We start from the raw sequence: 12,923 nt of genomic DNA on the forward strand, positions 1-12,923 counted from the left end.
TTGAGAATAAACCTTTCTTTGATCATTCTAGGTTACTTCCACAGTATTAACTTCTCCCAGATCACAATGCCCTACTTCTGTTTTGTTTTACTTTGTGTGATCATTTTCTTATGCATGAGAACTGCATAAGCATTTCTAGGCTCCTTATAGATAAAAGGTTTTCACTCAAGAGTAGACACACTGAAATTAATGACCATGACCCACTTAGGTCATTACTTACTTAGGACTTGTTATTGATTTCGATGGGTCTCTACCCGTGTGTGTGTGTGTGTGTGTGTGTGTGTGTTAGTCAGTTGCTCTAGACTCTAGAGAACAAGGGACGAAACAAGTCCTGTATAAATTGCTGGTGAGACGATTCCTCTGCTTCGCATAAAACCATAATGCAATATTTCAAATGAATGAAAGACTTACATCTGATCCACCTATTGTGGAATCAGATTGTTAGTTCAGACATAATGAGTTTTTCCTCTCTCACCCTCCACCGGTGGGGCTGCAAATAGGAGATAAAAGGCTCTCATTTTAGATTAACTGCAGCTCGTTGTATCAGCTGAACCTGGATAAGCTGCTGTTCATTTTAACTATTGTTAGTGGGGGGAAAGCTTAACATCAAACCATAATTAATTACACTTGCTTGTTTTCCTTATCTACTTAAAATTAACCACAGTTTAGTCACAGTTTAGCATGTTATCAAACTCTAAACTAAAACAGAAACAGAACCAACTGATAGGAGTTATATAGTAGGGTTGCTGTATTTCAGAAAGTGAAAATCTGGGCACAAAAGTTGTGGCCCTACGCCCAGTTTTCCCCATACATTTTGGCAGATTTTCGGAAATTCTGCCTGGACGCTATTTGCAAAAAAGACAAATCCTGGTTATGTCCGGGAAATTCCAGACATATGGCAGCCGTAGGTTATAATCCAAAACTTGCTGAGAAAGGCCATGCTAAAGGTAAAGGGACCCCTGACCATTAGGTCCAGTCACGGACAACTCTAGGGTTGCGGCGCTCATCTCACTTTACTGGCCAAGGGAGCCGGCATTTGTCCGCAGACAGCTTCTGGGTTATGTGGCCAGCATGACTAAGCTGCTTCTGGCGAACCAGAGCAGTGCACGGAACACCGTTTACCTTCCCGCTGGAGCGGTACCTATTTATCTACTTGCACTTTGACGTGCTTTCGAACTGCTAGGTTGGCAGGAGCAGGGACCGAGCAACGGGAGCTCACCCTGTCGTGGAGGTTCGAACCGCCGACCTTCTGATCGGCAAGTCCTAGGTTCTGTGGTTTAGACCACAGCGCCACCCGTGTCCTCCTCTCCTTCATAGCCCCTCCCTTTTCTTGCCATTTTCTGCCTTCCCTTTCTCTGAGCAAATAATGGGCCAGACTACACAAAGAGGTAAAACTTGTAAACATAAAGAAGAATGAACTTCCAACTATTAGGATGCAACAAACATCCTGACTGCACTATTGGGGCAGTTACCTTTCAAGGTCATATAAGATCAAATTATAGCTTTTTGTCTGATGTCTCCTTCATAAGGTTTTAGAGTGACAGTTATATCATGGAAATAACAGGAAAATGCCCATTGCTGGAGAGGATTTTCTTTTCCCATTGGTGTTTGCAGGTAGGCTTTTCTGAGATGAGAGGGAGAGAGACAGTTCAGTTATCAATCATCCCATTTCCTGTCTCCCTTGGCAGGTACCTAGTTAAATTTTTGTTTAGACAGGATTTGCTATGCCATCTCCATTTGCTGCTAGAATGGTTATGTTCTGACATGACATACAACTGGAAAGCAACTTATATGAGTCATCTGAAGCCAGACGGTTTACAGCACACCAGACACCACAAAGATACCGCAGCATACATTGGTTTGTCCTCTAATCTGTGTTATAAGGTCCCCTAGGCAAATAGGCTTTTCTTAATGTTTGGATTAAATACAATGGAAAAGTAGTGTGTCTGGTAATTTTAGTAATACACTGTTGGGTCTAGGCTTTTTAAAATACGGACCCAAAGGGACTGCTCTCCTTCACTCCCTAACTGTGTGTTGTTGTTTTTTATATTGCAGGGCAATAATAATCAGAAATGGAGAAGTCATTCCAATGTCTTCAGAATTCACTCCAGAAACAGAACGTCAGCGTCTTCAGTATCTGGTAAGGGCCTAAAGATTTGGATTAGTGGGTGGTGGTGTTCATTGAGCTATCACCTTCTCAGCCCTTATCTGAAATGAATCTTGTACTGCCCTTCTGGAACTATATTGTTATCCCACACTTCAGCCAAGAAAGGCTGAAGAAATGTGGGTGAAAATACCCTGCTGTCAGGCTTACAGGCTTACATCCAAAAGGAAAAGGAATTGGGATGGAGGAGGAAGGAAAAGCAAACTCGGTCACGATTTCTTAGTCACAGAGTTCTTGTAATGACTAGCCGTAATGGAAAGGTTTTCAAGAAGAGGAGGAACTAAAAGTTACTGGTCTTTTAGCAAAGCTGATGGAGAGATGTGCTGGCCCATTCCCATCAGGCTGTAGGAAAGGGGATCTGCACTACATTTTGAGTTGGCAAGTAGGTGTTAGGGCTGGTTGAGAACTGATTTTCAATATTGCAATATATTACCAGCTGAACATCGTGATATATCGATATATCATGATACCTGAAATAAGGAAGGAACTACGCAGAGGCAAGCAGGACAATGTCCTGGCAATTGCTAATGCTTAAGGGTCTAAAGACAGCATCTTAAAAAGTAGTCACTTTCAACAGCAGGCAAGCCAACATGCATCCAAATGAGACTTTTGGTTTTGGGCTTGGCTTCCAAATGGTAGTGAATACAAATAATTTGAGACTGCCAGCAGGTCTGCTAGGAGGCAGATGCAGCAGTGGCAGAAACAGCTTGCCACGACCGTGGTACGTTTCAGCAGTAGCGGTGACAACCTGCAAGGCCTTGTGGTGGTGATAGAGAGTGACAGCAATAGCAGCAGTGGCCTGTGAGGACTCATGGCAGTCTGGCAGTCCAAGATTATTTGTATTTGACTCATCACCATACTTTGGATTGTCCTCATTACCACCATTTGGTAGCCAAGCCCCAAACCAAAAGTCCTGTTGTGATGCATTTTGGCTTGCCTGCTGGTGAAACCGAGTGTGTGATTATTGATAATATAGTCATTTATCCGTTTTAGTTCCCTACGTACTTGCAGTTGCCAGGACATTGTTCTGTTCGCCTCCGTATAGTTCACATCCTTATTTCAGACATTGTGGTAGATTGCATTGTTTAGCTGTTGATACTGTTAGGTTTACCTGGTGGTAACCTTGCAATGTTTAGCTGGTGAGTTATTGCAATGTTGGAAACCAGATACCGCCTAGCCCTTACACACATTGTCATTGGCGATATATTGCCAGCTCAAATATTATGAAACAATTATCACGATGTGAACTTTTAACCCGTTTTGTATGATATATTGATATATTGCCCAGCCCTACTTGGTATCAATAATAGTGATACATTTAGGCTTGCTCTGAGAAAGGGCACTTTGGATCTTTCAGAACTGACAGCTGACCCAATTTATTATGCTCTCCAGAATTGGCAGATATTGGAAGGGTAACCCAGCAATGGTCATCCTTGCCCTTTCAGCTGCCATTGTGGGTATAAGAAAACACGCACCCTAAAATCCCTTTTGTCAGGCTGTGGCATCTGGCCTGTGCCTTAAATTCCACCAGTGCAACTGGCACTTCAGGCAGATGCTCCAAACCAGCCTGTTTCTCCCCGTCTCTGAAACTTGACTTTAAAACCAGCGTGTCGTCATTAGTGTCCTCTCCCACTGTGCCCAGAAGCTGATGGGGACAAGCTTGTATAGGCCAGATGGCCTTTCCTTTCTCAGAAATGCTCGCTCTGAGTAGAACAATGCTTCGCTGGCTATAAATGCCGAAAGAAATGTGTGTGGTTGTGGTGATTGCGGGGAGGCGACTATATTCTTCTGTGCCCTGATTTTATTGCTGTTTACATTGCCAGAGTCTGAAACATTTCAGAGGGAAGAGCTACTTTTGGAGTCTCGTTTTTCACAGTGATGAATACAAAGCATCTGCAATAAATATTTATGCTGCCTACATTTGCAAAAAAAAAAACCCCAACGTGTTTGTCTTTTAAATTAGCAGGGATCTGTAGCATCTTGAGAGTGGGGTTTCATTTGAAGAAAGCAGAGATAAAACATTGCCTGAGAGGGTCTTTCCCCCCTTCAGCCTCTTTTGATGTTCATTCTGGTTAGATCTGAAAATAGCAGCTGCCTTGAAAAATATTTATGCTACTTCCCCTAACTCTTTTCTTTACCTTTGTTTGTTTACTGCATCTCCATATGTAGCAAATGCGCTTGGGTTATGGCTATCACGTTCAAAGGAAGTAGGTGGGAGATACCAGAAGTGTGAAACCACATTAGAGAGATCCTTTCAAATGCACTGGAAGTAACATGTAGAAGATAATTTTAGGACCATTGGTATTTCTGACCAGTTCTCACCTACTGCTGTTAGGTTTATGACTAGGCTTGGTTTGTGGTCAGGGGTTTCAAGTACGGTACTCCTGCAATCGATGATTTCAAAAACAAATGTCAATACTTCTCCCAAGAGTATTCTGTACCACTTTTTAGATTTAGCACTTTTCACTCACGCACTTCTCCTTGCGGTTGTCTAAAATTGTTATAGCTTAATATTGACAGAACATTCTGCAAGGAAGAAATACATTTCAGAAGTCCTATCCTTAGATTTGATTCTCTCCTCTCTCCATCCCTCCCCTTCCCTTCATATTTAATCTGCTTCTTTTCTTTGGTATCCTATTAAAGCAAGGTGCATGTGACTTGTTTCTTAATTTAATATTTCTTGCTAAACAGTTTGAGGATTTCCAAATGGAAAGGCAGGGTATAAATATTTTAATAAATAAAAGTGATTTCGTGCATATCAATTTTTTTTAAAAAAAATTGCTACAGGGAAGTGCCTGAGTATGTTCCCTTCTCCTCTTCCATTTAGCAGTTTCTGAAGAAAGCACATAAGATATTATTTGCAAATTATATATAAAAGCACTAAGCCTGTCCACAAATTGAAATAACAGTTTAGTTATTACAAGAAAAAGAGAATATTGTATTACTTAGGCTCTTGTCAACAAGCAAGAGGAATCTCAAATAAGCCATTGAACCTATATGACTTGCAAAAAAAAAAGTTAGACCATAAATTTCTAGTATTTTACCAATCCCAGTTTTAGAAGTTGCTTTCTGTGTTCTAAGCTCTGAGCCATCTATGACTTATTTCCCACAGTTCTTCCATCATGGATTTGCATATTGACTCTTGTTGCAAGGAGGTCTTGTGGTTTTTCATCTTCCTTTTAAAAAAAATTAAATTTGTTTCCCAGTTGGAAACTTTACCTAGCTTCCTCCAAATTTATTATGAGCTCCTATTACAAACACTTGATAAATTAGCAAACTTTTTTTAAAAAATAAATCGATTTGATTCAAGTATCAAAACAAATTAAAGTTAACTATCTCCATCCCTCCACACATATACCTACACACACAAGCAAACATTTTTCCCAATAGTTGAGGAGTTTGAGCAGGATTGATTTTAAAAGAATACAGTTGTACCTTTGTTCTCGAATGGAATCAGTTCCGAAAGTCCGTTCGACTTCTGAACTAAGCAGATCTCCGGGTAATTTTGTTCGGTTTGCTTCATGCAAGCATGCGCTGTCCATTATTTCAGCGAATGTACTGATACTCTGACAAGTATGCAAATAGCTTGCATGTTTCCTTTAATTTGCTCATTTGCCGAGGACACTCAGGTTAAGCCAAGCTCAAACGCCATGTGCTTGTTCTTCTGTATTTATCGATACAGCAGTAAACCAGAAGTTAATACCCATGTTTTATTCTGAATGGCACCACATCTCAAAATCCCCATGTAAAACAGGTACTACGTAAACAGGTGGGGTATACAGGAAAGTTTATATAAAAAACCACCCCAGTATCTAGAAGCCTGAGCTGTACATGCTGTGTTCCAGCCTAGAACAGACCCATGCGTAGAACAGACGGCTGACCCAGTTTAATTTGATGGACTTTGATTGGACTGTATCCAGACATCCTTGTTCCCCTCCCTCCCAACAATTGGTCAATAGGACCTAGAAAAGCTAATGGTGCTGACAGTACAAAAGCCTAGAGCATTGTGCATGGTAGTAGCAGTGATTTATTATACGGTTAAAAACCAGCATGCTGTATCAAATACAACAAACAAAGCAAATACAAATAGGGATGAAACAAAGTAAAATAGAATGGTAGGCAAGCAAAACTGAAGATGTAGCAATTTAAAAGAGAAACAGGAAGTCTGTGTAGACCCAGTAGGCGAGAACAACTGGCGTATCTTGTAGGCTGCTGCGCAAAATCTTGCAACTGGACAATTCCAAGTTAGAACCTCTAGGCATTCCTTCAAATAACGGGGCAATTATCTTTATATCTTGGTAGCAGGGGCAGCATAAGAGAACACGGCCTATGATCTCTACCTCTCCATCAATATAGGGGCAGAGCCTTTTGTCTAAAGAGATTTTTCTGTAGCGCCCATCTAAAATGGCAGTAGTGCATGCAGAATTCGAGGGCCAAAACTGGTGCCAAAGGTGATGGAAGAGCCACATTGCAATGCCTACCCTCAACTATGTACAGTACCAGGTTTTATAGGCAAGTTGTCCTGAACTGCAAATAATTCACAGAAGCACAGCAGTGGTGTAAGTTGAGGACAGAAGAGGTGACAAAATGTTTTTGCAGTAGTTCAAAGGTTTGAGGGTAGGGAGGGGGAGACTTCTTATCCAGTGGAAGTTATTTAAGACTTTATAGTAGTGGGCTTCTGAGATTTTGTTCATCATTTGTTTACAGTTACCACCTCTCCTTGAAAACAGAGAATAACAATGCAAGAGCTCCAATAATGATTGTCCTCTTTCATTTCCCCCTTTTTAATCTTGTAGGCATATATGCAGCCACACTTGCTGGGAAACGAGTTTACACACTTTGAGTTTCCAAGGAGGGTCCAGAGGAAGGAAGTTGGGAAAAGAATGCTCTACAGAGACTTCAATATGACTGGCTGGTAAGAACGCCTCCTGTTTTTTAGAGGGCAGCATCCACACAGCAGTTTGTTCCATTTCCCTAACACAGGCATAGGCAAACTCGGCCCTCCAGATGTTTTGGGACTACAACTCCCATGATCCCTAGCTAACAGGACCAGTGGGCAGGGATGGTGGGAATTGTAGTCTCAAAACATCTGGAGGGCCAAGTTTCCTATGCCTAGTTAATTTCTGCATTATATTTGGGCTTTCATGCAAAAAGCCACTTCTGGAAAACTAATGGCACATAGTGCATGCTCAGCACTCATTTCTGTGCTATTTGATTCCAGAAATAATCTTAACTTGGAAAAATGTGGGAGTAAAAGTGATGGAATTTGGGGCAGCATACTGGTATATAGTTCTTCACTGCTGTTTTCCTGGGAGAATTGTGGAAGAACCAAAGCGCACACATATTTGGAAAGGGTAGGCAGGTAGCGACATTGTCCAATGGCATTTGTTGCTGTGTCACAGCACGTTCCGTGATTTGAATGAAATTTAGTGTGACATGTTAGCAATATTGTTCAAAAAGCCACAGTTCCCTAATGCTGCATCCCATTAGAAAATTTCGGGGGGGGGGGGAGGGAGACAAAACTGGATTATTAAAACTATTTTCCATGTTGTACAATTTCACATCTACACTAGATGGGTCTGATTTGAGGTGATGCTGGTTTCTTTGTACACTTTCTTTTTTCCTGGGCTCTGGAACTTTTTCAGAGCAATTGGCTGGCCAGCTTGTATAGGTTTGCTGAAGGTGGTAGTTAATGCCCAGAACTTTCATCATCCATTTAGTCTTTGGGTTGGTTCAAGGCTGCTACTCTTAACTCTCTTCAAGCATCACCTATCACTGTAGCTGGTGACTTTGTCAGGAATTAAACTTACCGGAGTGTTACCGTATTTTTTGCACCATAACACTCACTTTTTTCCTCCTAGAAAGTAAGGGGAAATATCTGTGCGTGTTATGGAGCGAATGCCTGCGGGTGGCGGGGGGATCTGCTGCAGTCATGAGCAGAGGATCCATGGTTCCCTTTCGTTCCCTCCTCTGTGGTTACAAAGCATGGATCCACATGGATCCTCAGGATTTTTGCATTGGGCTACTCCAAACTCACTGTCAGATCACATGTCTGTGGCCACAGCATGAACCACAAAAATCATATATCCACTATTTCGTTTAGAATATTTTTTTTCTTGTTTTCCTCCTCTAAAAACTATGTGCGTGTTATGGTCTGGTGCGTGTTATAGAGCGAAAAATACGGTACATAGATGGGAGAGTGATGCTTATTATCCTCAGTGTCTACTTCCTTGTGACACCTGCTATGGCTGGCATTGCAGTTACGGAACACAGTTTCTTGAAGGACAAGAACCTGAGGTACCTCAGACTGAAACTTGCTATCTGGTCATATTTAATTACATTTTAAAGTCCAAGTACACTTTTATGTCCTTGGGATTCAGACAAAAGTCTGAATTACAGTTCTCGTGTGACTGTATTAAGTACTTTGAATGTTTCCTATGCCTTTTTTCTGTGGGCCAGCTTAAACCTTTCCAATCAACAACATAAAAGCAGCCCGAAATGTTGAGGAGTAGACTCCAATCCTCAAAAGACTGTGCCGCTTCAGAATGAAGATGGGGTCCTGTGTGTTTGACTTTTCTCCCACATCAAATATTACTTGAACGTGGAAAGCTGTAGATGGTTCTTCCTGAAGTTCTAGCTTTTTATGTTGAAGTGTAATCCAAGCGTAAAATTCTCACAACTAGAACGTACTTTTGTGCTCTTTCTGAACCTTTTGGTCATGTTAATTATTATTTTAAAAAAGGAAACCAGACTTGTTTACAGGATGCTTCGTGAATATTTCCTTTTATATACTCACATCATTTTCACATGGAACAGCAATAGGCTGCTACCAGTTGTGGCTGATGTAGCAGCTGCTGCCGCTGCCGCTGGAGGATGATTAGAGAAGGAGAAAGTACTTTGAGCAACTTCTGTGGCTTGTGCACAGCTTTCATTTTCTGTACTCAGGAACAGAATGCATACAGTCAAACCTCAGATCCCAAGCGCCTCCGTTTTGGAGCGTTTCAGCCCCTGAATGCTGAAAACCTGGAAGTGAATGCTCCGGTTTCTGAACATTTTTTGGAAGCCAAACGTCTGACTTCCACTTGAGTGCAGGAAACTCCTGCAACTAATCGGAAGCCGCGCCTCGGTTGTGACACATTTCGGAAGCTGAATGGGCTTCCATAACGGATTACGTCCAACAACCGAGGTTTGACTGTACTTCTTTTGTCTCAACTACCCACCTGAATGCTCATTAGGCCTTATAATATGGCTTATAAGTCTCGCCCTCTTTTTTTTTTACTGAAATAAAATAAATGCCATGATCCCAAACGGATCATCTTTGGAACACAGAAATCTTCTCCGTCATGTTCACCTGCAGGCAAAGGGTTAATAGCCAAAGCCATGATACAGGTTGCCATATGTCCTCTTTTTTTCCAGGACACATCCTCTTTTTCATGGGTATGTAAAATGAGAGTTGCCATAGTGATCTATAGTTAAAAGTAGAAGTCGGCAAATGTGTCCTCTTTCTTTGCTCTTCAGAATATGGCAACCCTAAGTTGGTAGGAGTCAGGTGGGTCAGCCTATGCCATTCATTTGTCCCCAGTGGCTTTGCTGCTGTGTTTCTGTAAGCTTTCCTTGCAGTTAGCTGGCAACGTCCATTGTGTATCTATGTATTGTGGTGTATCTCTCCCCCTGTCCTCCCCTTGCATGCACGCGCGCGCACGTTCGTGTGCACACACACTCATTCTGAATCAGAGGCTGGAGTCCTAAGGGAGGGGACCCTGCAGTGTTTTCTGCTTTCGTGGAATAATGCCTGTCAAGTTGGCATTGTCCTTCCTTCCTTCCTTCCTGCTAGAGCAGGTATTCAGGTCTCTTGAGTATTTGATTTTAACAAGCAGCTGCATTCTAATCTTGCTTGTTGTTTCTTTTTCTTTTATGTGCGTTTTCTAATTTCGTCTGGGGTTGACCTTTTTCGCTTTTTTCTTGCAACTAGCACTAAAGCTAGTCTGCTTGCTGTTGTTTTAATTCCAGTTGGCAAAAAAACAAACAAACGAAAAACATAGTCCTAGAGGAAGCCCGCTAAACACAGCAGCTCATGTGTGCTTAGCGTTGTGTAACTTGCATGTTGCGTTCAGCAAATGTTGTAGCTGTGGGCGCTTCTCTTCTTCTTTATTGCTCTGCTCGGTGGCACTTGACAGCCCAGCCAGGCAGTCTGGCAGAGCAGGGGATAAGTAGATTGAGAAATGCCACAGAATAGTTTATGAAGCCAACACCAGATCTGCACTGCCTCCTCCCCTCCTCTTTAATATAAATTGATTTATTGAATCAAGTGCAGAAGCCCTGGTTCCAAAACCTTAGGCGTTATCCTCCAGAGAGCCGCCTAATAAAAGAGGCCCAACTGACAGTCCTCATTAGCTTTGCCACAGATCCCAAGGCAGTATTTAAAGTGGCAATGTCCCTTTCCCAGACCTGGATTTATCTGCCAGCCAGTGCCGACGGGCCTAATTAGCTTGCTCTTATTAGTCTTATTCAAATAAGTGGTCTTCTCTAACAGTCTGACTCCAGGGTACAAAGAGCAACCCGCAGCCTGCCTGCCTTATGCTTCCACCTGCTCAGTTACACCTTGCTTTCTAATTCGTATAATTCTCATGAGCTCCCATGGAAAATGGTGTCTGTGTGTTTAGCTGGGTTTTTTGTTTTCCTTTGTTTTTCCTAGTGAAACATTTCAACTTCCAGCAGTGATCATGATTTTGAGAGAGGGAACATATCTCAAGTGCGTAATTAAACGAGCCCTTTCCCACCTCTAGTATGTGATATATATTTAATCCAAGTAGCTTTTGTGTTTTTTTATAAAATATAATGGTTATGGAGACAGCATTCCTGTTTTAGGGAGCGGGGTGGTTAAAGAAAGATGACTGCTGTGTTAATTTGCAGCTACTGACAACAGAAGGAGACAGAAGATAGAAGCGGAATTAGATTTAACAAAAGCCCTTTGCACGGGTACTTTTGGGTTCCTGGCGTCATGCGCCCCAGAGAAACATAGCTCCCTGTATTCTGTTTGTAACACGTTTCTGGAATGATAAATGGCTGCTCACAACATGCATGTTCTGCATCTTTTCAAGATTTGCAGCTCTGGCTGCAGGAACAGCAGGGGAGGAGATCTGACCTGCTGTGTACAGCACATCTCCTGGCAATGACAAATGACTCTTCGTTCCCTAAGTGCACACATGCCAGAGGAACAGAGCCAGTGCTCTTGGAGCAGGGCCAGCTGGAGACAACAAACAAACCAGAGAAGCCCCATAGTCACCCCCTAACTGTGAGGGAAAGAATAGCAGGGGAAGATATATTTGGGTAGTCTGCTTTTTGTGATTTTTTTGCATTGCCTTATCAGTTTTGTTGTAACCTCCCAAGTTATGTTTAGTGTGTCATTTCCCTCCACATTAACACAGGACGACCTTGGAAATAAGTACTTTTAATTGGTACCTGAATATTCCTAATTGATATTTATTTAATCTCACAGCAATCTGGAGGCCAGTGGTGTCATTACTAGAACATGCAAAAGGCAACCAAAATAATAAAGCAACTCCTGGTTAGCCATTGTGAGGACTAGATGCTGGACTAGATGTTTCACTGCCTTAATCTAGCAGGCTCTTCTTATGTTCTTCTGTGTGTGTGCTTGCTTGAGAAAGTCAGGTCCATATTCCCATTCAGCTATGAAGCCAGCTGGGTGGTCTCGACCACTTCCAGCTTCACCTATCTCGTTAAAGTAGTGTGTGGTCTTGTGCAACTTACGCAATTTTCTATTTTCCTCTTCCTATAAATTGTTGTCACCCCTCCTCTTTCGTTATTGGAACCTTGCAAACATTTTAATGTTGCACCTATCTATCTACCTGCACAAGTAATACAAACAGAAGCTAAAGTTTTGATCTCACAGTTGAGGTCTGCAGAATTCTGGTTGATCTTTTTATTTGTTAAACTGAACAAGTGTGTGTGTGAGAGAGAGAGACAGAGAGAGAGAGAGAGAGAGAGAGAGAGAGAGCGCAAACGTAGCTGCAGTTTCACAAATCCAGGCTTAAACAAGAAACCCAAAATCAACCCACAATCCTCCGATAAGGAAGTGCATGTGCAAATAATATTTGGTTCAGGACAATGACTGATAAAACTGAAATGGTGTCACACAAGAGTTTCAGACTAGGTTCATTCTAGATTCCATTTCTTATGCCCTAATATATAATAATGCCTCTGTGTGAAATTCTTTTATCTGGAAGTTGTGTCTCTTATACAGAGCTAGCCCATGCGATCGCATCACATGAACTTGAGAGGTGTGTTCTGGCCGTCGTTCTCTGTGACATTGCTAAGGTTTTTGCACAATACACTCAGCTGTGTTGGCACATGGTAATAATAGACTAACCCTTGGATAGTTTGAATCGTTGGAACACTGCTGCCTTGGCCTGCTTGTTAAGTGTTACTATCTTTGACAGCAACACAGCTGAAGCAAGAGTGAAGAAAATAGCCATTCCCGAATTGTGCATGTTGCTTAATGGGCTTGTCCTTAGCTTTGATTTATCCTACTCTGCATAAACAGCTAACTGAAGAATCTTGCCTAGCCAGGCTTTGAAATTCCAGAACTGAAGCCCCCCTTTTAATATAGAAAGTATGTGTGTGTTTTATTGAATTTCAGTAAATACTATTACAGTGGTACCTCTGGTTATGTACTTAATTCGTTCCAGAGGTCCGTTCTTAACCTGAAACTGTTCTTAACCTGAAGCACCACTTTAGC

The 12,923-nt window shown here is 41.9% G+C and overlaps 1 protein-coding gene across 2 annotated transcripts in view; it reads left to right on the forward strand.

Annotated features, from left to right (window-relative positions):
• Positions 1 to 12,923, forward strand: part of PPM1H (protein phosphatase, Mg2+/Mn2+ dependent 1H) — an 88,223-nt gene that overhangs the window by 57,435 nt on the left and 17,865 nt on the right. For both annotated transcript variants that reach the window (XM_083463599.1, XM_083463600.1), the window contains exons 5-6: positions 2,056 to 2,140; positions 6,961 to 7,079. In XM_083463599.1, the coding sequence (XP_083319725.1) occupies positions 2,056 to 2,140; positions 6,961 to 7,079 (204 nt within the window). The remainder of the gene's footprint in view (positions 1 to 2,055; positions 2,141 to 6,960; positions 7,080 to 12,923) is intronic.

The sequence above is a fragment of the Podarcis liolepis genome, assembly GCF_965112155.1.
Source record: "Podarcis liolepis genome assembly, chromosome: 10".
NCBI lineage: Eukaryota > Metazoa > Chordata > Lepidosauria > Squamata > Lacertidae > Podarcis > Podarcis liolepis.